This window comes from Drosophila biarmipes, chromosome 3R (assembly GCF_025231255.1).
Source record: "Drosophila biarmipes strain raj3 chromosome 3R, RU_DBia_V1.1, whole genome shotgun sequence".
Lineage (NCBI taxonomy): Eukaryota > Metazoa > Arthropoda > Insecta > Diptera > Drosophilidae > Drosophila > Drosophila biarmipes.
In genome coordinates this window covers 23,630,811-23,657,065 of record NC_066616.1, presented here as the reverse complement: position 1 = coordinate 23,657,065, position 26,255 = coordinate 23,630,811, and the positions used below count along the sequence as shown (strand labels likewise).

Genomic DNA, 26,255 nt, shown 5'->3' with positions numbered 1-26,255 from the left:
CAGCCCTGGTTAGGAGGAAGAGAAAATTTTTGATTTCAAATTTTTTGTCATCGCTAACAGAGATGGCGGGAATTTTAAAAATATAAAATAAACATTGTCTTAATATCTTAATATCAAAATATTCCAATGAAGGATGATTGTTTTAATATAGTTAAATATTTCTATAGGTCAAATTTTATTGGAAAAAATTTTTAATTTTGTAATATCCTTGGTTTTTAGGATTTATGTAAAAGTTCATTCAAGGCTTTCTCGACGGGTTATTTATAAGGGTCGGAAATAGTTACCATTCTATAAACGAAATAAATGTACTTCAAATATTTATTTTTAAAATACTGTAAAATATATATTCAGTTATGTAAATACATCGCAGTGAACTAAATACACAATTTAAATAGTACTTCGTTAAATACTAAATACAACTTGCCGTTTCCTTTTACATCATAAGATTCACTTAATCAGAGATATATATTTGTATAGCTAAGTGTATAAGGCCCCCACAACAGTCCGGGCGCACAAAATGAGCGGTTACAGTTAAAGAAACATGGGATCGAAATCGAAATCAAATTCAAAAGCTCGACATTCATAATAGAATATAGTTATATTTACTAAAAATGTTTTATGGACGTGGTCGCTTTCAGTAAAATTTGACTGGCAAAAAACTTGGTTTGGAATTTCGTTAGTTACTGATTTTGTTTGACCTGTTGACCACCGAAACGGCAACGAGTTTGATTAATGCAGTGCCTGTTTGTTGATTTGCTCATAGGCGGCGGGGCTCTACTGTTGCTTCTGCATGGCTGCAGCTGGCCCATTCGGCTTGGCGCCCAGATTCTTGTAGGCCTTGCCCCCGTTCCGCTCCCACTCGCGGTTGAACTCGTGCTCCAGGATCTCGGCGCCGCGCTTGCGCGTCAGACCCGTCTCCTCCAGGCTCAGTTCGCACATTTGCATGTCGTCCGTGCCGGCCACCAGAAGGATTGGCGGCTTGTCCGCATGCAGTTCCATCTGGCGAGCGATCCACTGGCCATCAAAGTGGGCATACCACAGGCCGCGCTTGGCTGCGGGGGGTATTATTAGTAGTATTATATCATATTATATAATAGTTTCCTCGTAAAGGACACTCACTGTTGTCTGGCGCATTGGCTCGCATGAAGGGAATCCGGAAGTAGCGATGCTGGGCCGTCACAATCTCCTGGATGGGCTGAACCAAAGGGGGCTGCTTGAAGGCTGAAATGGGAAATATGGTTTGTAATACTTCGGTATTATTATGATCCATAACTAGCTCTACTAACCCGCTTCCATGACGCTGCGTGGGGCACGCTCGTTCTCATCCATGGTGGTGCGCTTGCGGTTCTTTGCCTTCCAGGCATGGTACACCTTCAAGCGGCGATGGAACTCCTGGCGGCAGGCCTACAAAACAATATTTACTTAGTACTTATTTTCTAAAAATTATAAAGGTCCTGAGCTCTCACCTCCAGCAGCTCAATATCACAGGACGTGTTGATAGCATCACGCAGCTCCGAGTATTTCCACTTGGACAAGTCGTACTTCTGCTTGCCCAGGGCCTGCTGTTGGGCCCGCACATTTTCCGATCTGCCACGGGAATAGTTAAATCAATTAGCACCATTTTTAAAATAAGTAAACCAATACATCAGCGCAAGCAAACAAAGTGAGTCATTGATGGCATCAAATGTTCATAGTGACAGGATACAAAAGAATCGAAAAGTCAACAACTAAAAGCCAATGGGAGTTCTCTAGTAGTAGTATTATATTACAAATGCTTTGGATTAGTGGGCATGAGCTCATTACTTTAGGTGTTAGTAGTACAAGTTAGTATGGAAGTATGATTTCAAAACCAGCACCAACTCACTTATTCAAGTACCGCGAAGCAATGTTTGACACAACTTGTGAAAAACTTGTTCAAAAATATACAGAAAGTAAGAAAGTTAAAGAAGTAAAGAATTGTTTGTCGTATTTTTTGGGTGAGTCATTGTCCAATTAGTGGTTTTTTTTTTTGGGAAAGCAAGAAAAGATTGACACAATTTACAAGAGTTGGAGACATAGGTAATTCATAAAGCGTGCTATACCTGATCAGTTTGTTGGAACCCATGGGAGACGCGTCATTGACACCACTGTGTTGTTGTGTTCGTTGGGTTGGATTGTGTGTTGGGTGGTGGTGTATTGTTGTGGATAGTGTGGAGTGGTTTCCGTGTGGGGGAAGAGGAAAAAGTCGGTGAGTTTTATAAAATATTTTTAGGCTTAACAACTAGTTCATATATGTACAAAATATATTGACAAATAAGCAAATTTAATCTGATGGATCTCAAATATTTAATCAGAATATTAAAAAAGGTTTTACTATCAAAATCATTACTGTTTTTATATTCCTGAGAATGTCATTAGTATTTAATATAATAAAAACTATTGGCATTCTCGGGCATCCCTTTAATAAATATATGTACAGTACATAGTCCCTTTTTAATCTCAAAGATATTCTTTTCCTTAGTGATTCAGACATTATAATCACATACTTGCGAATAACTGGCGGACTATCCTCCACCTGGCCGTTGGACTCGTTGGCCAGGCGCAGGGCCAACTCGTGGTCGCGGCGTTCCTGTTCGAGCTGCTGTCGGTACTTGGCATCGTCCTTGGCCTCCTTCTCCAGCTGCTCCTGCAGCGCCAAGGCGGCACGGCGATCCTCCTCCTCCTGGCGCAGCCGCTGAGCCTCGGCGGCCTTGCGTCGGGTTTCCATTTCCGCTTTGCTGTGGATTCCAATGAAGGTTATTTATAAGTTCGAGTCCCGGTTATACCAATACCCACAGTCGCTTGTTCTCGATCTCCTCCCGCTGGCGCTGCTCCTCCGCCTCCTTGGCCGCCCGCTCGGCCTCCAGAGCCTCTTGGATCTTGCGCAGACGCTCTTGCTCCTCGGCCTGCTGCTGCTCCTTGAGCTTGGTGTTCAGATCCACGGTGAGTTTGTTCATGTTGGCCATGACCACGGTGTACATCGAGTCCATTTCCCGTTGGGTGATGCGGGGATTCAGCTGTACAGAGGGAGAATACGGAATCAATAAGTTATATCTGGAGGAATACCAGTACCAATACCCACCTTGATTTTCTTGATGGCATCGTCGATCTGCCTGTAGATATCATTCACCCCACTGACAATCTCATCACGACCCATTTTCAGGCCGCTGGCTATTTCGATGGTCTTCAGGGTGTTGGTGCGGATCTTGTTGATCTTGCCGATGCCCTGGTACCGCGGACGATGCTGCTTTCGGGCCAGGAAACCTCGGGCTATGCGCTGGGCTATCAGGACGCACTTGTTGCGGTAGATGATTCGATTGCGCACTAAGGAAATACAAGTAATTATTATTCAAGAGATTGTATAGAAGAGTTTATAGGGCAACTTACGCTTGATCACGCACAGGGCTCCCAGTGCGGACTTGACCCAACGCGACCGAATCAGCCATTTCTTGACCTTTGCCACAATGGCCAGCATGTTCTCCGGATCCGAGCGCATGATGCGGTCAAACTCCACGAATTTGCCCGGTCGGAAGAAGACCTTGGTGATGCCGAACTTGAAGTCCTTGGCGCTCAGGTTGAGCGACTGGAACATGGCCTCGCAGAAGGTGCGAGCCGGCAAGGAGACCAACTCCGGCGGCAGCACCGACTTGTACATGCTGTACAGATCCGCGAAGAGGACACGCGATGGATAGCCGTGCTCCATGAGCTCCAGCACGGATATGGTGCCCGAGCACTTCAGCTGGGCCAGCGCCAGGCTGCCCTCGAACTGGCGATCGATCATCTTGCTGTTCGGCTTGATGCAGCGGATGAAGTTGGTGCCCTGGAAAAGGGAATCATCCATTACCCTCCGATTTTAATAAAAAATCCTAATACCCACATTCTGTTCCAGCTTCTCCATGAGCTCACCCAGCTGGGTCTTGAACTTGGAGCCCACGGATATGAAGTTGAGCTTGCCGCGCACCGAGGTGCTGCTGCCCGAGGGGAAGAGGGTCTGCAGCAGGGGATTGTCGCACTCCTGGACCAAACCCTCCAGCGAGGCATGCAACGCGTCGTTGTTCTTCTCGATGAACTGCTCCGTGTTGTAGCACACGGCGCCGGCAAAGTGGCGCACCAGAAAGCCCTCCTCATCCCGCAGCGTGCGGTGGGCCTTCAGGCGCGAGGATCGCGGCAAGCCCAGACGGTAGTGATTCGACCAGGACTTGTGTACCTCGGCGGTGAAGTGCGAGTACGAGGGCTTCGGCAGCTTGGACTCCTCGTCCAGCAGCGTGAAGATGCCATTCGACTTGGCCTCGATCAGTTCGATGATGTCCTGGTTGTCCGTAAACGTGATCTCCGGCACATTGAGTCCTTCCTTCTTGTAGAGCTCCTGCTCGTTCTTCAGGATATTATCGTTGAAGAACTTCTGCAGCTTCTCGTTGCAGTAGTTGATGCAGAACTGCTCGAAGGAGTTCACGGTGAAGTATTCAAAGCCGGCAATATCGAGCACACCGATGTAGAAGTTGGAGGCCTGGAAGGGAATGCTCTGGTTGATCAGGCCCACGATGCGATCGAAGAGACGACTGTAGATGGCCTTGGCCAGGGCATCCCGAGCATTGCTAGCCTCGTAGATCTTCAGAGGAACCCTGGGAGTGGATAGAGTAGGTGTGTTATTCAAGGATTACTCTTACAGCTCCCCTTAAAGGCTGATCCTTACATGATAACCGTGCCCTTGAAGCCACCTCCCTTGCTCTGCATCACCCGGGAAACCAAGGCCGTTCGGAGCTCCGTCTGGTCCACGCCCAACAGTCCACTGGTGATGGTCAGCGACTGCTCCGAAGCCTCAGACACCTGGCAGCCACCGCGCACATCGTCGGGAATCTCCTCGAAGGCAATGTTGCCCAGGTGGAGCACAGCTGCCACCAGCGAATAGATGCCCAGTTTCTCCGTATCCGACAGTCCCAGACGACCCAGAGCCTTGTCCAGGTTATGGAAGTGCTGGTAGTCATCGATTATGGGATCCTTGAGCGGACCCTTCTGCTGGTGGTTCTTGGACTTCTGCGAGCCCGGTATAAGCTGCTCCGTCTTTGCGTTGGCAAAGTACTGAGTGCACCCAGAGAGATACTGCCAAAGAAGATTTAACTATGAGAAGGAGATTGATCTAAGGATTTTAAGATCGCTTACCCTATAATCATCTGGCTTGCCCAAGCTCAGCTTGTCGCGTAGCTGCTGCGGAGCTCCTGCGAGGAGCATGTAAAAGACATGGTAGTTCCGCTCCTCGGCGCTCTGCGTGCAGATGCGACTCTTCTCCAGCAGATAGTGGGATATATAGCCACCGACCACCTGGCACTTGGCATCGTAGTGCACCTCAATGAACTTGCCAAACCGCGAGGAGTTGTTGTTCCTAGTGGTCTTGGCATTGCCAAAGGCCTCCAGCACGGGATTGGCTAGGGAAAAATATATCATATTACCATTAGGAGGTAGTCCCAACGAGGTACACTTTCAAGACCTACCATCCAATATCTTGGTCTCTATGGGTCCGGCACTGTCGTGCGAGTAGCACAGGTATTTGAGCAGGTATTTGGTGGACTCTGTCTTGCCGGCACCAGACTCGCCGGACACGATGATCGACTGCGACAGCTTGTAGACCCGCATATCTCGTATGGCCTTATCCGCTGTTGGTTGATATTGGAATCGTTAATATACTCCTATATCATTTACAGCGATGTAAACCACTCACCAATGGCAAAGACATGAGGAGGCAGTTCACCCAGGGAACGGCCATTGTACTTCTTGATGGTATCGGGTGCGTAGAGCTCCTTGATCTCGCGGTACGGATTCACGGCGATTAATATGTTGGCCACATATGTCTGGAAGAGAAGTGCTCAACTGAGTTCCATTTCGGCTGGTTCTTCTGCGTAGTAAGTACTCACGTAGATCTTGTCTTTGTAGTAACGTGTTTTCAAATTGTCCAGAAATGTGGCCTCGTTGAGTAGCATAAGTTCGCCTGAAACATAAAATCATCTGGGTTAGTAAAACGTCTGAAATTGTACGGGTTTTATGGCCCAGTCCCCCCCGACCACTTTCACCCGCGTCTCTAAAGGGTTCGGAGATCAGGTAAGCAAGCGTAGCTAACGATTGCCTCATTCCAGGGTTAAGATATACGGCATTTCACCACATCCATCGCATTTCCCTACGTGTGCGTTTCTCTCGCTCAATTTGAAGTTAATTCACTGAAAAATTTCGCTCTACATTTCTGATCTCGTCTACGTCAAAGCGATCTTATCGCCCTGATAGATAAGATGGTTTCCTACTGCAGAAAGGTATTTGTTTTATATCGTTGATATGGGGATTCAAGATCACGAACGCTCGATATGTTTATCTTTAGCCTACTTAACTCTGAAAGTGATTTCGCTTTCTAAGTTTTCCATGTAGAGAATGTAAGAAAACATTTTAACAACTTGGTCTATATGGAACTGTTATAATATATACCTGAGATGCGTAGAAATCCTACCTGGTAAGTTGAATTTAAAGGAGATTTTCAAGTTCTTTTAAAATGATATAGAAACACTTTATTTTGGTGGTTCTTTCACTTTCTGACCGCACTTATATAATACTACCGGCTAGATAAGGCCCCGAAACGGAAGCTTCGTCATATCTCTGTTATTTTCTTCGAGCAGTGGTATTCCCCGCACATAATACTCACAGTTGTCATCGTGATCCTGGGGTCCCTCGCAAGAGGAGTGGATGTCATCGAAGTGACACGTGCGCTTGGGATACTTCCGATCGGTGGGTGTAACCTCGAACTCCTTGGCGCCGATCTCCGTGATCCGGCCCTGTATGTAGCCCTCGGCGGCATCTCGCACCCACACCAGTTGGGTGTCCTCCAACATTTTGCGCACTGCAATGGGATCATTAGTTTATAAAGGTATTAGAATAGGAAGCATGAAATAGTTTAGTTTTACATTTATTATGTCAGGTAACACCGTATGGCGGGACAATATCAAAGCGAAAAATCTTATCTACCTCGTACTGCCAATGGCGAGAGAACCGAGAACAGGGAACCGAGAAACCGACCAGGAACGCTCCTCACCGGCCGAGTGTGGAAAGACAAGTGAGTGGAGCGTGGAGTGGAGCGATCGGATCGGCCGGAGAGGCTTGTGCGCGGCTCTCGTTGAGTCATTAGGGCTACCGGTGCCGGTGTTTTGTGGCCATTCTACCTGGGAGTCCCTCTCTCTGGGCTCTCTGTGTCCCATGGAACTGGTAGTACTCCTCTCTCCCTGGCTACCATTGTTCTCCAACTGCTGTCGCTGTGGCAGTTTCTGTTCTTCCTCTGCCTCCGCTCTCTTCGCCTTTCGTTGGTGTCTATTCGCTGGTTACCTTTCTTGGTCATGCACTGCCTTCTGACTCATGGGCGTAGTGTGTGTGGAGCAGTTGATAAGCCCCACAAGCACAGTCGCGGTCAAAACAAAAATAGTGATCCTAAGTCTACAAATATATAGTTTCACTCTCTTGTAATTTTTTGAGATCAAAAGATAATATTAAATTGGCTTAATTTACAAAAACAGTCGGGGTCAAAATAAAAATAATGCTCTTAAGTATTCAGACTTTATACCATGTTACTGTCTTAATTGCAAAAAAGAATAGAAGCTTTTATGATCTTGTATTTCCCAAGATAATATAATATATAAAAATAATGCTCTTGAGCCCACAACTGCCTATGTTTAAAGGTTACACCATTTCACTATCTTGATTACTATCAAGAATAGGTTTTTTTAGGATCTGATCTTTATGTCTCCCAAGATAATAACAAATTGGATCAGTTTGCATTAGTTGGCAGTTCAAATATGTGTTAGGAGTGTCTCTTATCTTATAATACACGAGTTCCCCAGTAGACAGCGGTATCTTCATTATTACAAAGAGGAACTTAAATATGTACCCATAGTCAACTCCCCTCAGGTGTGCGGCCTTGTTATACGACTTGCCAGACACCTAGCATCATTCGTTCGTATAGGTTTGTATGTAGATATTTCCAAAACCGCAAGCTCTCGTTTACAGCTAGCTCTGGAGCTATAGCTGTGGGGCTCCACATACAGCTCTGCACCTTCCCCGAGCAATATCCGATTTCGGCATCCGAGACAGTGACGTTGGGAACTATTGTTTTAGGGAGCGCGTCAAGGTGAAATCCATTTATTTTGCTCTCGCTAGGTTAATAGTGCCTGCCCTATTCCCCGATCTTTTTTCCACTCTCTAGTGCATCCAGATTTCCATGTATACTCTAGTATACTAATATATGTTCTATAGTATTCATCTGTTATTGCGACAAACTGCTGGCGAATTTTAGGGGAACTGCCGGGGGAACAATGGCTTTTCTGTTGGTTCTCGGTTCGTACACCCCATCTCCCGCATTCATCAAGATAAATTTGCCGCAAAGTGCTAAATTATTAAATGATTGTTAAGCCTTATTTTGTTTTGCCAAATGAGTCAGTTGTGTGAGAATCAAACAGAGAGATAGAGGCGAAATCAAATGATACTGAGTTACTGTCTTGGGTGTGTGGGTGTTTCTCAATAGATTTGCAGTCACAGATACGACTTAGAAAACGTTTAGTGATGACAGATGTTTACAAAACAGCTGTTTAAGATATCTTATATTTGGATGACCATCTTTTAATAACCACACAAACTCTGCCTTTCACTTTTTAGCCCATCTTGACATTTAATTTCAGGTTTATTTCCTGAAATTCAATGGTTAAAGACTCCGAAATCGATCGATTCAAAGCTAGAGAAAGATTTGGTTGTTTCTGTTCTTGCCTTGAGTATAGTTCTAAAAGGGCTGACTAAGCTCATACCCTATATGTTGACTCATGATACCTTTTAGTTAATATTTTAATTTAAATGCAAGAATTCGGGTCACGACAAACCCATTGCATTGGGAACCCATTGGGAAGTCTTATCGACCCAAAAACACTTTGTGCAGTGACTCATGTCCTCGAGTTCTTCCCCCCAAACTATTTGGCTTATGCATTTAATGAAACTTCAATCTCATGCTGATATCGAAGTGTTGTAAACAATTTATGGGCTGCAATGGATCCATCATAATTAGCCCAGTTTGTGGGAAGAAAGAAAGAAAGAAAGCGGAGCTTAACCCCGTCCATATGCTGGAAATCGCTTTATAATGTGCCCAGGCAAATTAACAACAATTACTCAGACAATTTAACATAATCTTGATTATGCAGCAAGAGCAAAAAATAATGATTGGCAGGGCGATGATGGCGGGGGCTCCCTCCATGCATATGCAAGGCGAGGTAGTCTTCCACTCCGCAATCACGGCCACGTTGTCGCCTCCTCCTGGCTCTGGGCACTCCGCTTTCTGGGCACATGTCTGGGCCACTTGAAGCTGCTGCATGGGCATGAGATGGCGGCATAAATTACAAATTGCGCAAAAAACAAGCACACACAGAGCATGCAAAAATAAGTGTATATATGTGGAGAGAAGTGTTGCCTAGGAACCGGGGGCAACTGGAGGAGGTCTAAAAAGAAGCCAGCGTTTGATGGCCGTTTATGGGGGGCAGAAGAACTGGCCCGGCTGCATTCTTGGCGACGGCCCGGCATGGAAATGCAAGCCCCGAGTCCCCAGATTCTCACTCTTTTTACACTTAAGGCGACACCAGGAAAAACGCTCTTTCCGGACTCTGAAGATTGTATCTGGGGACTGGCATTTAAAAATAAATGGCGAAGTTATGACTTAGTTAGGGTTTAATTTCTTGACAATAATAATTTGCACCCCTTAAAATTATTGCAAAATAAATATGTATAAAAACCAAGTTTTTCATAGAAACTATATTTATCATTGAAGAACCTCTTAAATTTTAAATATTTCACTAAAATTAAATTCTTATTCAGTAGATTTCATTTTTTAATTATATGTATGTTGATTTTAGATTGGTATATGTTTTACTTTAAGACTGCATATAAAGTGGTATGTTTTCATAGAAACTATATTTATTATTGAAGAACCTCTTAAATTGTTAAATATTTTACTAAAATTAAATTCTTATACTGCAGATATGATGTTTAATATTTTAAAATTTCTTTAATATATGTTGATTACAGATTGGTACATGTTTTACTTTAAGATTGCATATAAAGTGGTATGGTACACCAAAAAATAAATGTTGAAAAGGTAAATTCAGTTTTTGAAAGCATCTAAGTTATTGTCAAAGCTACTTAGCTAAGAAACAATAAAATTATAAACCCTTATTTTTAGTTTTCATTAATAATATTCGAAGTACAGGAAGACGATTTTTCCAAGTGAAGACGATGCAACCAAGTGTGGCATCAGCAAATGACTGGACGGCGGAGGAAGTGCTTCAAGGCGACATTGACAATGGACAAGAGCCGAGGCGAAGGTGTGGAAAAAATCTAGAAAACTCAGGGGCGGAGGCCCTGGAAAGGAGGGTCTGCATATGACCAAAGAACAGCCAAGTCATGTTCCGTAAGCTTATGAAATGTGAAGCCGGCGAACCGAACCTTTTGTGCTCCCTAAATGATGAAGTGCAGCCTGAATGGGCGACACCTGCTGCCGCTAACAGGCTTATTTGGTCTTGGCCAGGTCCCTCGGTGCGTATACGTAATCCGAGCACATGCAATGACCCCATGACCCCCCAACCAAGCCCAAGCCCTAACCCTAAGCCAAAACCACCTCCGAATAGCAATTAGCCAGAGGCTTAGCCCGCAGAGCAGACGCCTCTGCCTGATTTTCTTGAAAGGAATGGAGCAGACAATGTTTACTTGCGAAAATTGGTCAGAGTGGGTGTTTTTTGGCTGTGATATCATCGCTTACCCTGTGCACGGTTTCGCCCTCTTAGGCTAAAAAAATAAAAACACTGTTGCGTGCCAGAGTTTTATTATTGTAATTTTCTCCGCTTTTGGAAAAATTGCTCATGGGTCTACTGTTTGTTTTCATTAAGTTTGGGCGGGCATTCGTCATTGTCTATTCTGGAATTAATCAGATGTTGCAAAAGGTGCTAGTCACTTAGAGCATTCTCTTTGTGTTTAAATGGGTTATCTGTATATTAAATATGACTTGTAATTGTGACCGATATGCAGATGTCAATATAGATTTTAAAGCCTTTTTGAAGTAGGTGTTTATAAACCTTTATCTGCGTTATAGAATTGATCAAGTTAATCTATATACAATAATAAAAACATCAATAAAGACTTTAAAAACAGTTTAATATTTAACATTAAAGTAAATATCAATGAAACTTTATTAGAAAAATGTCAATAAATAGTTCTTAAATGCCTTTTTACCTAAGACATTATAGGAATTCAAAAGCTTTCTGCAAATTAATTGAATCAACACCCAGTAACTCTCACTAAATGCACTTTAACTACGCTTTCACACGAACCTCTCAGTTATTACCACACCCAATTAACATCGTTTATAGATCGCCAAATGGAACTCTCGAATAGAAGTCATTGCCAGCTCTTAATTGCGTCTGGCGATAAGATTGCCCTGCAATCGAGCCAAGTTAATTGAACTCACCCGTGCTGGCCGAGTGCGCCGGATTGTTATTGGCATAGAAATCCATTTCGGGCTCTCCGACTGCAGTTCCCAGTTCTCAACCTTAATGGGTTAATTGCAGTGCAATGCACTGGAGCAGAGGCTTTGGCACTCCGAAAATGAAAAAGAGTCTAAGGGGAGGACTGCGGAATAAGGGTGACGGGAGACGGGTGAGTCACCTCGGGGGTTGACTGGGTGTGAAACCGTTCGGGATGTCGCTGGCTATATGCTGATTATGCGACTACCACAAATGCTGCAGGCAGTGACAATTGATTTTCACTTTGGCGCTTTTCACTATCGATTAAACACTTTCCACTGGCCGGCCAACTTTGGCTCATCCGCGCGCTGGATTACCCAAGAGATGCAGCTTTTCACTTTTAATTGAATTTTCCCGCTTGCTTTGTAGACATTTTGAAAATTTTGCGCAAATTTCTGACCTACATTAAGAGGTAAACACTGTGGCAGATCGAAAGCAGACGCGTGTCGAGTGGGATTTATGGAGTGAATGTATCTAGGAAATTCGATGTGCTGCTGAACTTTTGACTCCAAATGTATCTGTTGTTATTGCTGCTTGCAAAGAGGAGGATGGCAATGATGATGTTTCGCCAGGACAGCTGCTGTTGCCGTGCAGTTTTCACCCAGTAACCGAGTTCTACGATTCGGGCAACCGCCCCGAAAAAAACCGATTGGGAATCACAGGAGGGCGCGACTCACGTGGCGTGGCGACTGCATCAAGCTCGCGACATGCACTGCGGATGGGATGGCCGGATTCTGGGCAGGATGGCCGACCTCCATCGCAACTCGGGGTTGCTCTGCTCTGTATCTGTGTTTATCGTATACGATATGGCCGGCTTCGTGGGCTGCGAAGTGCGCCGAATCCGCCATTACCGATGTCGGCGAGTGGGTGGCACAGTAATAATTCCAGCTGCGTGCCAGGCACATCTTTTTTGTATATTTCGTTTTATGATTTAAATGTGCTTTACTGCTTTACTGGCTTGTGCCCCAATTCGGGAGCGGGTACAAACAATGGCCCCCGAACCCAACACTTGCCTCAAGTGCGTCGGAGTCATCGGAGCCGCTCGATGTTGCACCAGGAAGCCTGGCGGCGATGCAGCGTGAATAACAACTTCCGGAATTGTCTACAGCGACAGCGGGGGCCAAGATTATAGGTCATAAAATATCAATTATAATAAAAAAACGACATTTTTCAACCAGTATCCCCCTACATCAACTACAAAAGTGCTTAGAATTATTTACATAGAATGATCATTTCTATTCCATCTCATAACAGATTATGTTTTAATAACTCTATAATGTTTGTAATATCTATAATATGATCTCTTAACAGATTATGGTATTATGATAACTACAAATATAGTTCGTATTACTTGTTACTTGGCTGAGTTTCTGATTTAATGGTCCCAACTTTAGTAGCTCTTCCTAACTCATCTCAACATTATTCTATTGCTATACTTCCTTCGCCTCAGTTGTACAATCATTGTGGCTATATTTCCTCTATAAAGAGTATCTGGAGCTATCCCGCGGCGCCTGTGTTTCACTCCAATTGGCAAATTGAGTTATTCATACGCCAGAGACGCAACAGCTGCTCGACGGGCATTCAACAAGGGGTGTTATATGGCATGTACGAGCACTAGAGGGCTGGGTTCAAGCTTTTTTAAGCTCCTCGAATTCTGGTAAACAAAGCGATTAAGATGCGAAAAAAAGCGATAAACAAATCCCTGATGGATTAGCAATTCAGTTCCGTAGAGATGCATCTGATAGCGGCATCCGAAAAGCTTTCGCAGGAGCTTTCTCTAAACAGCGGCGGAGAGAGAGTAGTTCGCTGGGCTGTGACGTGCCGCAAACAAAAACGAAAAAAATTCTAGGGCTGCGGTCGGGGGAGGAACTCACGTCCATTGTTTGCCTATCTGCTGTTCTGCAATCGCTTGATCAATACCACCAAACGAAACGAAACAAAGCGAAATGAGAGGGAAATTGGCAAAAAAGTACCCAGTGCAGCAAAGCATTCTATAAATAGGCATACGACCTAGCACTTTTTGCTTTCAGTGGAAATTCATAGACCCCGGCTCGATTTCCCCTCAAGGATACTAAAAAATTACACTATTTTTCTTTCCTTAAATCACTTTGAAATAACCTAAATAACTAGAACTAGGCAGTATTTAACATTATTATGCGTTTCTACCTTTTCGCCGCCCAAACAAAGAGATATGCATGGGTACATACCTAAGTTTGTTTATACCCCCCCACAGCCGTATAAAAGGGGCACAAAACACCCCCTTTAGTCGGCACATCCCACCGTCGCCAATGGCAGCCGTTCACTTGTATAGCTCTTTTGTCGACGATTCCACACAGTCAGGTTGGCCGAGCGGTCTAAGGCGCCAGATTTAAGCTCTGGTTCTCGAGAGAGAGCGTGGGTTCGAACCCCACACCTGACAAAAGGTATAAGTAGTTATTTTTACGTTTTTTTTTAAATAACAATATATTTATTTTTACGTGCTTTAACTGAGCGTACATGTAACTGAGCGCCCAATATTACTAGATAGTTTAGTTTTACCTTTAAAATTCTATATTCAAATGAGTTGGCTTGCTTTAAATATCATACTATACTATGTTCTTCTGCTTCCTCATGAATGGACTGCAATAAAGAAATTATACGATCAGAAGCCAGTTCAATATTTTGTAATGTTCCGATAAGCGTTACATTGCGATAAGACACTTGGCAGAATTCTTAACAGAATAAAGGTAAGAATACTGCGAGGTAAAGGTATGACTTAGGACTTTCCGTTGATATAAAAGTAGATTTATTTTTGTATTTAGTATACCACTTAAATACAGCAAATATTTAAATTTTCCTAATTAAAAAATCTATTATAACAATTTTTAAATTCTATATGGGAAATACTATGTTCTCCCCATAAAAATTCGTCTCTGAATGGAACATTTCAGATACATTGGTGCTATGGAAGTGGCGTATAATGCTGTCTTTCATGGAAAACTGTTCTACCGTTGCGAGTGACGAGGTTCAGCTTCCGGTTTGGCCAAAGGCCCCAGGGCGGTGTCCAAAAACCGAAAGCAAGCCCAACAAATGACCGTTGTTACTGCTGCCTTTTCTGAATAATTAATAATCATGTTGTTCGTTATGTGGCCATTGTTTTGGCATGTGCTTTGTTATGCATTCTGTTGCATTGCGCAATGGTCGTTGGAAAAGGGGAAAATGGAAAGCAGTTAAGGAAAAGCACACGGCGGTTAAGGGCATACCATATGGGGGTAAACCTATCGAGCTAAAATTGGTAAAGGTTATAATTAATGGAGCCAACACATTTTTTCATTTGATTTGTCTCGCGGCGAAACCTATGAGTGATGTGAGGAGATGATCTCTCGAAAGATACCGAACCCTTCAAATCAATTGAATTCAGTTGGGGAAATTTGTAACGAAATTGAGAAATAATTGGGGGATATTAAGGGTTATGGGAAGATTTTAATTCGAAACCCTATATGGTTTGTCTTTAATTTATCTCCCATAAACAGTTCACTTTATGGATGCCAAATTGATTTTCTATGGCTTGGGAAATATGTTGGTTATCCAACTCATTGTCATATCTTCTGGCTTGCTCCACTGAGACCCATTTCTTTTAAGGGTCTCTTTGAAAAAGCATATTTGTGACACTTCCCGGTCTAAGCCCAGACAAAAACACATTGGCAACGCAACAATTGCCAGCATTTCATAACGAAAAACCAGCTCGAGTGCCATTTTACCAACGTGGAAAACCAAAACATTTCGACTCGCCTGTGCCTCGCACACAAAGGAAAATTAAAACAAAGTCGAAACGAGACGACGGCGAACCACGAAAATTGTGTAATAATTGCGACACTTTCGTGGCCCACAACCCATGAAGAACCGGAGGCAATTTGAGGCCGAAAGCGCTGAGAAAGAAGCTCAGCTCAGCTCAGTTCAGCCCGAACCGTTAGTGAATCTTTTCTGCCTCTGCGAGGCACATTTCATCGGAATCCAATGAGCATTGTTGGCCAGATTGGCATTGTTTGCACCGCGCCGAGCGGCGAGAATCGATCTCCTATGATCCCATGCCATCCCAAAACCAGTTGCGTTCGCCATTCCGGCCAGTTCCTTGACCATGTGCCGATATCAATATCAAGTTCAACCAGTCAAGACGGGCTGCTCACGTGATCCAGGGGCCCAGGGAAACGGGTCCGCGAGGATGGAGGGACGCACTAACGGTGCGGCAGGTTCAGGTTCCGATTCGGAATCGCGAGTGTGCAGCGCGGGGGCCACCAAACCTCCCAATGCACTGCTACAAAACTTGGGAACCTTCAGTGCTTTTATCGGAATTTTATAGAAAAACCAAAGTCATTAAAAATGAGAGTCAGAAGGTATAAAAGGTCAGTTTGTTTTATAATAAACCGAGTTCCGAAAGGTATGGTATGACCCTCATCTATTATTTATGGTAGGTATATATTATTATATATAATAAGTAAGTCAAAAATAATCACAAACATATAATTTATGATCTTCCAAAAATATAAAAAGTATATTTCTATCATAATAAACTAAGTTACGAATGGTATGTTATCTGGCGACACCAGTTTATTATAAATGTGACGCAGATATTTTATAATTTTCAAAAATAATAACAAGCACAGATATATTATTATACTATATATATATATTATAGACAGATATCTATATCCCAAATTCATTCCCAAAAATATTCCCAAGTATAGTATATAGGTTATAACCTTGATGAATAAACAGAGTTGCAAAAGGTATATTATATGGTGACCCCACTCTATCATAGTAAATGTGACCCAGACCTATATAAATTTTAACCAAAAATCATAGCCAAAAATATTTACAAACATTTTAAGATGCTAATAAAAGCCAATATCCTTAAGTTTAGATTTTTAAAATAGAGTTTATTACAGAGTATTGATCCTCAATCAATAATATCCCCCGATAATAGAAGGCGATTTTCCCTGACTGTATCGGTTGCATGGATTTACAAGGCGTCGCTGGGCAACCAGTTGAACTTGTTTTGGCCGCAGATTTTGCAGCTGCCAGTGGCCACCAAATGGGAGCAGGGCGATGAGTCACGCCGACTAAGTAACCCAACCAAATAGCCCAAAAACGAGGGGTAAAACGGTCGGAAAGCAATTACACTTGCAACAATAGAAGCTGCAGCTGTAAATTTATGGCCCAAACGTCACAGGAACATGATTTCGGTCCGCACACACTCGAAGAGCGGGAGGCGTCGAAACGGTGACGGGGCCAGAGTTCACTGTACCGTAAAGCGTTGGCAAGCAAAGCGCTGAGCATGCGCAAAAGTCACAACCGAAACAAGTTTTCGTAGCGTTTTGTTTTTCCAATCTTTTCCCTGTTACTTGCCATCTCCTTCCGATTTTGTTTTGTTTTTAATTTTTTTTGTTATTTTTTCCTATATTTTTTTTAGTTTAGTTTTAAGTTTTCCAAGCGGGGCTGCCCCACAAATGCAGAGTCGAGTGCTTTTGGCTGCATTGCGGGTTCAACGACTCGAGATTGTATAAATAATGGGATGGGGGATTTGAGACGAAGAAATGACTGTCGATAGTTAAACGGCGAGCAAGTGGAACCAATTAATGCGGAGCGGAGCGGTCGAAAGAAATCCGAAAAAGCCGGAAAACTGCCGACAATTGAAAAGCGTTTTTTGTGAGCCAAACGGCAATTAACGCTGCCCGCTTCCTACTCCTATGGGAGATGCAATTAAAATGCAAATGCTAAGTGCCGAGAGTTCCAGACCCAGATTGAGTCTGGCTTTGGGTCTCATTTCGATTCGGAATCCCATTGCCCCTGCCATTAACCAAGACATTTCCAGACGTTGATGGATTTGTGAGATGGCATCATAACTCATTTCCTCCGACACATGTTTACAGATTTTCCATATGGTGGCGACCTGCAAGTCGTTACTTTGCACTTGGCGGATGTGTAAGTGGGGGAAAATGGGGCCCTGAGAACCATTTAAAGGCTGCTCCCCTCCACTCTGTTTATTTTGGGGTCAACATTTCGGGCTTTTGTCTCCGGGCCCTGTTAGCCAGCCTTTGTTTTTACTTGGCGGTTCGTTATCGTTTCCCATTTAATCTTATCTAACTTCTCAGCGCAATTACTTGTTTGACGGCCGCCAACCAAATTCGGGCGAAATATAATTATTTTTGTCACTGCCTTTGTAATGGGCACAATATACGCATATTTATTGGCCAGGTAACCCCCGAAAAGTGGCAAATAAAATAAACCCATCCCAAACAGTCGAGCCTCTTTCCCATCGCATAGCTTAAACTATGCAAATCTATTTTGCGAGTCTTTGTTTTTAAACGTATTCCTAATGATTACAGGGTTATAAATAGAGGGGATGTCATTAATCAAACGAAAGTAACAGTCGTTGACAAAAAAAGAGATTTATGACCCCAAAAATAGACGAATTATTACCAAACAAAAGGGTTATTTGCTAACTATAAAAATAAACTTGGTAAATGATATGTAATATTCATGTATACGGTGTTTATAATAACGTAAACCTATATTTTTTATTTTTTACTTTTTATCAACTTCAAGTAGCTGCTTATCACAGCCAAAAGCTAAGCCCTAAGCCTAGGGCTATGAGTGTGAATCACCGTGGTTGTTCGTGACATAGTCTTATCACGATATATAATACATTTCGAGCAGGAAGCTGAAACGGCACTTCCCCTACGATCCCGCCTTCATAAATATTTCAATCCGAAATTTTAGAGGCACGTGTTGCGTTGGCAAAAAGTAATACCTAAAACAAGAGGTAGGTACATAAAAAAGCCATCAAACCACGATGGTAGTGGAATACATCTTGAAATATGCTAATCGACTATCAAAACAAAAGCTGCAATTAAACCACACACTCGGCTGACTTTCTCCGCGAATCTCTGAACAATCATGGGCCGTTTCGGTGTTTCTCTTTTTGTATTATATGCAAATTGATCTAACGCATCTCGAGTCTCCAGTGGTGGCCACTCCAAAGTGGTTTGCGCCTCGTCCGAGGGCTTTTGTTTTCGAGGAGCTGCCCGAACCAGGGTTCGCTATAAGCAGCTGTCCACGGTGACAATGGGAGGGATCAGGATCGTGATCCCGAGTTCCTGCGATCCTGTCAGCCGTGTGGCGCGTGTTGAACCCCGGCGAGGGGGTGGTCGTGCCGGGCGAAAGGGGGTTGCAAGGGGCTTGAGTGACAGCTAGCACGGCGACAACAACAGGGGTATATACTCATACCTCCAGTGGACCGCAGAGGATCTGGAATAATAGGACAAACACGTAGGAGCAAGCACACCCTTAGGGGAACATAAGGTGCTATGATATGAGGGTACTTCTAAATAACTACTATATGTTTTCCCAAGGCAAGTGTTTTCACTACTATTTCATATAATAATTTTAAAAACATATATCATTATGCAAAGTAAAAAAAGAAGTAGAATTAAAATGGGTTTAACATTCTTTTCTCCTTTTGAAGGAACCCTTTCCCACCCCCCAGAAAAGCAAATACCCTCGCCACATGAAAGGGCATTGTCGAACCCGTTTAATTGGCTTTAAAGTGCTCGGAATAGGATGCGCACGTCTGCTGACATGGACACGCATGCGCAAAGGAGCGGCGTCATCCTCCTCCGCCTCCGCCTCCCTGCCTTTCCACATAAATAAACGAAATGTGCCTGGAATCGAGAAACAACTGTCGATCCAACGACACTTGCTCCCTGGACGGGGGCTCCAAGAAATGTTCGCTCATTTCCGCACTCAATTAAAATGGTCGAGACACAAATCTATCTCTGAGTTTGCTTCAAAAACCCAGCAACAGCGAAGGCGACGTTGACATGGGGCAGCATTTTGCCTGGCTCTGCCTATAAATAGCATTATTGCTCTCTGTTTTCCAGGGTTTATGTACACATGGCATGGTTGTGGGTGCGGGATGTGGACGTGAATGTGGATGTGGATGGGATGTGGTAGGAGGACAGCTGTGGGCATTGTAGGAATCGGTGGTGACATTTGCCGCTGCGACTGCGCTCTCTTTCTGTGTGATTCACGGTCACGTTTCGCCCTCGAACCTTCTGTTCCCCTAGAACAAATACTATTGAAAAGCGTAGGGTAGTACACAAATAAACTAAGATAGGGGTTATAACTATACCCTGAAAATAGGTCACTACTTAGGACCTAAGACTTTTAAATGTATTTTAAAGATATATTAAATGGGAAACAATAAATCAAAAAAGAAAAGATATAATTAAATATGATCCGTAATGATCACTAAATTCCCGAAATTCTGATACCATTTCCTTCGCTAGCTACCAAGAGTGTTTCCAGAGTCACACTACCCCCAAGTAGGGCATTATCACTTCCGCATTTGCTAATCGATTGCTGGCTTGCACCACTCACATACATATGTGGGTAACCGATTTTCGTGGGCAAGAATTCGCCAATGTCAGGTATTGCGAAAAGTGCGAGTCAACGAAAACAGCCGGAGGCCTTCACAGGTGAGCACTCACAATCCGGTGGGTTCCAATGGTCTTAGCCCCCGTAACACCCAATTCCAATCCTCTGGAGAAAGAACCACTTACCTTAGAACCGGTGCAGATCTGGCGGGGCAAGTGCTAGTGGCAAGTGGGGATGGACTCTCCGGGGACGCACACAGACATGGAGGAAGGAGCCACCCACTTGGAATCGATCTCCTCCGTGGCTTTCGATGGGGTTCTCTCGATTGACTGCCTTGCGCTTAGAATTTGGAACTTGCAATCTTTTCGAACGCGACACTTCTCCGAAAAACTGTTTTGAAACTTGAAGTATTTCCAGCTGGTGTTGTGTTTCTACGAGTTCAAGCAGCTCAGTTTCAGGCGACGACGAGCGCGATCGCGAACCGTCGCGTTGGGAAAAAAGATTCGAATGAGAAAACCCACGGAGTCCGCTGAAACCAAAAGCGCGAAAAGGACAGGGTATTTTTGTTTTCTACTTTCAAGAGACTTAGCCGCTCTCTCGCTCTCGCAGCGCTGTTTTTCGGAGAGGCGAAATCTTCTATCTCGCTTTCTTACTAAAAAAATACTAAACAAAATATCAAAATAACAAGCGGCGGGCGAACGGTCACATCGGGCACAAGCGCAACAGCTGAGTGGTAGAGATGCAACAAAAGTCGATAGTGCTCACGGTGCGGTACCATCTCTAAGCTAGTGATGTCATTGCAGTGTGACCAAAGGTTTTATTTGGCGCAAAGTTTTGAAAAGGTAGACGTTACTCTTTAAAACCATAAGTGTTTGTTTTTTCAAGATCCGAGTGTTTATATTTTTCAATTCCTAAGATCCATTTATTTTAAAGCACTCGTTAGACATTATCAGTGCAAAAATTACACGGGTAGTACTGCTAAAGGGAATTTAGGTAGAGAAGTAGTAAGTTTATTTTGAACGTTTCTCCAGAATGCAATACCTCTTAATAATTGTGTTTATCTCATTTTTAGCTGACAAACCAAGCTTTGTGCTTAGCGATCGGGACTATGCAAGTTCAACCGTCGACATGATCAAACTACTTTCAATTAGAGAGCCTCTAGCTTCAGTGCTCGACGAATATGTAGTAAAATTGAAGAAAAAACTGGACACGCTCGAGTTGTGAGTAAAATTATTTAAAATCCGCTTGCCAACAAGAATCTCCACTGATCGAGCAGTTTTGCAGTGCAATACAGAATATGCAAAGGAAACTCACACAGTTTGAAAAATAGGAAATGGGACAGAATTGTAGCGTTATAAAGTGGACTGGTAATTTGGATACACCTTTTGGTAACTGTATAAATCCCAATTCCTCCTGATTCTTTGCATTGACGTGCGGCAAGGTGGCTTGACGGTTTTCCCACATCTCCGGATCAGTCACCCCCCAAAAGGGAACCGCTTTGCTGTTCTACAACCTGAACCCCAAAACCCTGCAAAAGGACCGTTTTAATGGGTTCCAAATGGGGTAGTTTACTCAGCTAACCAGTAAGTTCCCTGACTAATTTGGTGTCTTTAGCTTTAATAGTCACCACCACCTGGATACACTCTGCTGACCAAATGTTTCGCTTGCCCTGCGCTCTGCAATATGATAACGATGGTGATTCACTTGAAGATCTTGAGGAATAAGCCGGCGGAAGAGAGAGCAGGGTGAAAGAGGTGGACCCATTGTATCGTACGATTTTCCGCTTTTGATTTTTCTTCTCATAATGGAACAGTGCCACGCTTACTAATTGAGCTCAATTGGGAGGGGTTTCTTTAGTTAGTACCCTTGGGTTTCAGGGGAATATGGATTTTTTTTAGGTCTGACAAAATCTCTAGTTATCTTCGAATGTTATATAGAATGTTTTCGCTTTTAATCGATTCTTGAAAGTATAATTATATCATTGTAAGACTACTTTTTTCGATTTTTAACATATTATATTAAATAACATTCGTTTCTTTTGATCTTGTAGTGAACGAATACTAGATATACCAAAATCTCCTGAAGAATTCGCGGTTGTGCAATTTTAAGGATTCTTATTTGTGGTGGAATTTAATTTTAGTTTATTTCATGCTTATACAATGACTGGAAAATATATTTTTTATCGAACACGAAGTAACTTAAAGTAGAGGCTCATTGTTATTTTTTTGATCTTGTAGCGAACGAATATTAGATATACCAAAATATCCTGAAGAATTCGCGGCTTTGCCATTTTCAGGGTTCTTATTTGTGGGGGAATTTAATTTTAATTTATTTCATGCTTATACAATGACTGGATAATATGGTATTTATCTAACACGAAGAAACTTAAAGTAGAGGCTCATTGTTATATTTTTTGAATACTAGATATTCAAAAATCTCCTGAAGTATTCGCGGCTTTGCCATTTTCAGGGTTCTTATTTGTGGGGGAATTTAATTTTAATTTATTTCATGCTTATACAATGACTGGATAATATGGTATTTATCTAACACGAAGAAACTTAAAGTAGAGGCTCTTTGTTATATTTTTTTTTGATCTTGTAGCGAACGAATATTAGATATACCAAAATATCCTGAAGAATTCGCGCTTGTGCAATTTTCAGGAATGGTTATTTGTATACCGTATTAATGTTGTTGAATTTAATTTTACCTTAGTTAACGATTATATAATGGCTGGAAAACAAGTTCTTTAAAGACCCGTAGTAAGTATCTTAAAGTCGGGGCCCCGAACCCCAGTGTTTCTTCGTGTTTATGTGAGATTCGCTGATTGTCTGTCGCAGCCTGAGCGCGGCTCAATCGAAAGAAAGAGGAGAGAGCCAAAGAGCTCTTGAGTGATCGCCTGATCGTCGATCGATCATACATACAATGCGGCGTTCGAGTTTCCACTTACCTGGCTGCGGAACGGCTGTGCAAATGGAAATTGGTAGAGCATTTTCGTGTAAGCGGCTGGGATCGCTGTAATTTGCTACCAACACGACTAGGGGTGGCTCTCGAAGCCAGTCACTCCCCATCCTCCCGGGCGGCGACCAGGAACCGGAGTGCTGGTATCGGCATTATCGAGGTGTTAGAGCACCACTCTCCCGCGCCTGCAGCCGGCATTTGTTTGCCCCTCTTCTTTCTTTCGCCAACATAAACACTCGGGGATACGATATATATGGTATCCGAGTACCAGAGCGGGTCGGGTACACACTCAGTCCACAGCCGTTTGTTGGCCCCGTCGGTCTGCCTGAGCTATTGCAGTGGGTTCAGTTCGGCTTCGTTGGCCCAAGGTGACGCATCGTCGAGTGCCCGGTTCTTTGTCCAGTTCCGCTCCGCCTTGTACTTCCTCTCTGGACTGCGGTGTTCTGTTCTGACCAGGCCAACACATAATATTTTTGGCAACACGTGTTGGCCGATAATTGCCGGCACAGAGTATTGTACTCGAGTTCTCTCTCCCCATTTTTTCGGGGGGAGCAAAGTACACGTCAACGGAGCAGACTGGCGAACCGAGTGGCGAAACATTCGGGTTCTGTTTCTCAGGAACCGCCGAGTGCTACGACATCACGAGATAGTGCCCAAAAGCATAGCGGTTCCGACTTAGTGATTCATTGTACCGCCGCCACTCGACGCAGTCAGCTGCTACGCGAAAAGGAATCTGAAATTTAGATTTTCCTCAGGTTGCTCGGAAAAAACATGGGCTACGATGAGGCCATCAGCCATGTGGGCGACTTCGGACGCTACCAGAAGATCATCTACTTCCTCATCTGCCTGACCTCCATTCCAGTGGCCTTTCACAAGTTCGCGGGGGTCTTCCTGCTGGCCAAGCCCGACTTTCGCTGCGAGTTGCCCTACGAGAACGGCAGTGCCACCTATGAGCTGCCCACCCACCTGTGGAACCTCTCGTTTCCCCGGGGGGAAAGGTGTGCCTACTACGACGTGGAGTACAGCGAGGAGTACCTGAATGGCAGCATTGCCAGGAGTAGCAATGAAACCAAGGCCTGTTCCCGCTACGTCTACGACCAGAGCAAGTACCTCAACAGTGCGGTGACCGAATGGAACCTGGTTTGTGGCCGCGATTTCCTGGCAGCCACCAGCGACTCCATCTTCATGCTGGGCGTGCTCCTGGGCAGCATCGTTTTTGGCCAACTGAGTGATAGGTACGGACGCAAGCCCATCCTCTTCGCCTCGCTGGTCATCCAGGTGCTGTTCGGAGTTATGGCCGGAGTGGCTCCGGAGTACATTACCTACACATTTTCCCGCCTGATGGTGGGGGCCACCACCTCGGGGGTGTTCCTGGTGGCCTATGTGGTGGCCATGGAGATGGTGGGACCCGACAAGCGCCTCTACGCCGGCATCTTCGTGATGATGTTCTTCTCCGTGGGCTTCATGCTCACAGCGGGCTTTGCCTACTTCGTCCACGACTGGAGATGGCTGCAGATTGCCCTGACCTTGCCGGGGATCATCTTCTTGTGCTACTACTGGATCATTCCGGAGTCTGCCCGCTGGCTGCTCTCCAAGGGTCGCAAGGATTGCGCCATTGCCAATATGCAAAAGGCGGCGAGATTCAACAAGGTGGAAATAAGTGACGAGGCCTTGAGTGACCTGCTGGATGAGGGAGAATCTACCGAGGAGAAGGCCAAGCAGAAGCTGGAGGATCGGGAGGATGAGGGACCACCGCCCTCCGTCTGGGATCTCTTCTGCTACCCCAACCTCCGCCGCAAGACGCTGCTCATCTTCCTGGACTGGCTGGTCACGAGTGGCGTGTACTACGGACTCTCCTGGAACACCAACAACCTGGGTGACAATGTACTCCTCAATTTCCTCATCTCGGGAGCCGTGGAGATACCAGCCTATGTATTCCTCCTCCTCACCCTCAACCGCTGGGGCAGAAGATCCATTCTGTGCGGCTGCTTGGTGCTGGCGGGAGTCAGTCTGCTGGCCACGGGCATTATTCCGGAGAAGATGAACACCCTGATTGTGACCTGCGCCATGTTGGGCAAACTGGCCATCACTGCCTCGTATGGCACCGTCTACATATTCTCCGCCGAGCAGTTCCCCACTGTGGTCAGGAATGTGGCCTTGGGAGCCGCCTCCATGGTGGCCCGCATCAGTGGTATGATGGCGCCGTACCTCAGTTTTTTGGCCACCATCTGGCGGCCACTGCCACTCCTCATCTGTGGATCCCTCTCCTTGTTGGCGGGACTACTATCTCTTCTGCTGCCGGAGACGCACAACAAGCCCATGCTGGAGACCATTGCGGATGGCGAGCGGTTCGGTAAGAAGACCAAGGGAGACGTCTACCTGGAGACGGGCCAGGAGCTGCGGCAGACCCCAGAGACGCAGCCCCTGAGGGGAGCAACTGAAGCGAATGGGCTGAAGACCAATGGCCACAAGTACTAGGCAATCTCAAGAACCGAACTCACTTCAACTTTTCCAGAGGTTACAGGGCATCTAGAACTCGGCCAGGCCAGGGGCGAGGCATTTACCTACTAAAGCATAGACCAAGTATTATATCATTTCTGTAATCTCACACGCAACCAAAAAAGAGACAAGAGAAAATAAAAGATTGGGTAGCATCAATAGATCATTACCATGCTAGCATTTAGCCCTAGGAAAGGGGTAGTTTTCACTTGGACACCCGTGACGCTGCATAATTTATTCCTAAATCTATTTAACTTTAACTTACATGTATGAAATCCCTGAACATGATTTTGAAATAAAGTCGATTTTTCCCAGAGATTAATCTATACCCCGCCTCTTTACTGACCCCTCGTAAACCCGGACGAAAAGTCACTTGAAACGTGTTTCCGTTTATGGGGTTTATTTTCGTAGCCGGCTCTTATCAGCCCCCAAAAACACGAGACTGTCGTTTGAGCAGTGGACCCGCGCCTAAATCCGGATCACGAGATTGCCAAGTGCTTATTTATGGCTGCTAAAATTGGGAATTCTCGGAATGCCAGTCATAATCGTACGATTCCTCAGGGTGACTGCATAATATTCGCATAGATACCTGCCCTTGAACTCATTTCATACGTGGCTGCTCGGAAATTGTATCTTTAGATAGTATTTACAGTGCACCGCAACATGTTCTCTGCATTTTCCAATTAATATTTTCGAACAAGCTCGCTAATGTTTGAGATAACAAATGGAAACATACTGGGTCGCAGAGAGTTGTCTACAGCAAAGAGAGTCTTATTTTATTGGAAG

At 44.4% G+C, this 26,255-nt stretch overlaps 2 protein-coding genes and 1 non-coding gene across 8 annotated transcripts; 2 read left to right on the top strand and 1 right to left on the bottom strand.

Moving 5' to 3' along the window:
• Positions 1 to 317: 317 nt before the first annotated feature.
• LOC108026282 (myosin heavy chain 95F) lies at positions 318 to 20,520 on the bottom strand. Of its 6 annotated transcripts, none has more exons than XM_044091413.1 (18): positions 20,198 to 20,520; positions 6,701 to 6,895; positions 5,928 to 6,001; positions 5,735 to 5,864; positions 5,508 to 5,669; positions 5,179 to 5,441; positions 4,712 to 5,118; positions 3,896 to 4,640; positions 3,406 to 3,838; positions 3,101 to 3,342; positions 2,815 to 3,035; positions 2,526 to 2,756; positions 2,082 to 2,126; positions 1,865 to 1,909; positions 1,467 to 1,587; positions 1,287 to 1,404; positions 1,120 to 1,221; positions 318 to 1,052 (listed from the first exon to the last, which is right to left on the bottom strand). In XM_044091413.1, exons 2-18 carry the CDS (start codon positions 6,885 to 6,887, stop codon positions 775 to 777), a joined length of 3,804 nt encoding a protein of 1,267 aa, XP_043947348.1. In that variant the 5' UTR covers positions 6,888 to 6,895; positions 20,198 to 20,520; the 3' UTR covers positions 318 to 774. The 6 variants fall into 6 exon arrangements, with proteins under 6 accessions (XP_043947348.1, XP_016952638.3, XP_043947339.1 ...); XM_017097149.3 differs by lacking the exon at positions 20,198 to 20,520 and adding an exon at positions 11,543 to 11,559; XM_044091404.2 differs by lacking the exon at positions 20,198 to 20,520 and adding an exon at positions 7,021 to 7,118.
• Positions 13,933 to 14,016, top strand: Trnal-uaa (transfer RNA leucine (anticodon UAA)). Its single transcript has one exon. It is a non-coding gene; the product is annotated as a tRNA-Leu (tRNA).
• Positions 20,521 to 23,248: 2,728 nt separating the features above from the next.
• LOC108026433 (organic cation transporter-like protein) lies at positions 23,249 to 25,791 on the top strand. Its single transcript, XM_017097369.3, has one exon. The coding sequence runs from the start codon at positions 23,742 to 23,744 to the stop codon at positions 25,446 to 25,448; it is 1,707 nt and encodes a 568-aa protein (XP_016952858.1). The 5' UTR covers positions 23,249 to 23,741; the 3' UTR covers positions 25,449 to 25,791.
• The last annotated feature ends 464 nt before the right edge of the window (positions 25,792 to 26,255 follow it).

Excerpts from the sequence above, each read along its gene's own strand:
- LOC108026282 (XM_044091413.1), bottom strand. The coding sequence starts at position 6,887 with ATGTTGGAGGACACCCAACTGGTGTGGGTGCGAGATGCCGCCGAGGGC. Across the intron at positions 5,442-5,507 it reads AGAGACCAAGATATTGGATG|CCAATCCCGTGCTGGAGGCC; the intron begins GTAGGTCTTGAA and ends ATTTTTCCCTAG. Across the intron at positions 3,839-3,895 it reads TGGAGAAGCTGGAACAGAAT|GGCACCAACTTCATCCGCTG; the intron begins GTGGGTATTAGG and ends TCCCTTTTCCAG.
- LOC108026433 (XM_017097369.3), top strand. The coding sequence starts at position 23,742 with ATGGGCTACGATGAGGCCATCAGCCATGTGGGCGACTTCGGACGCTAC.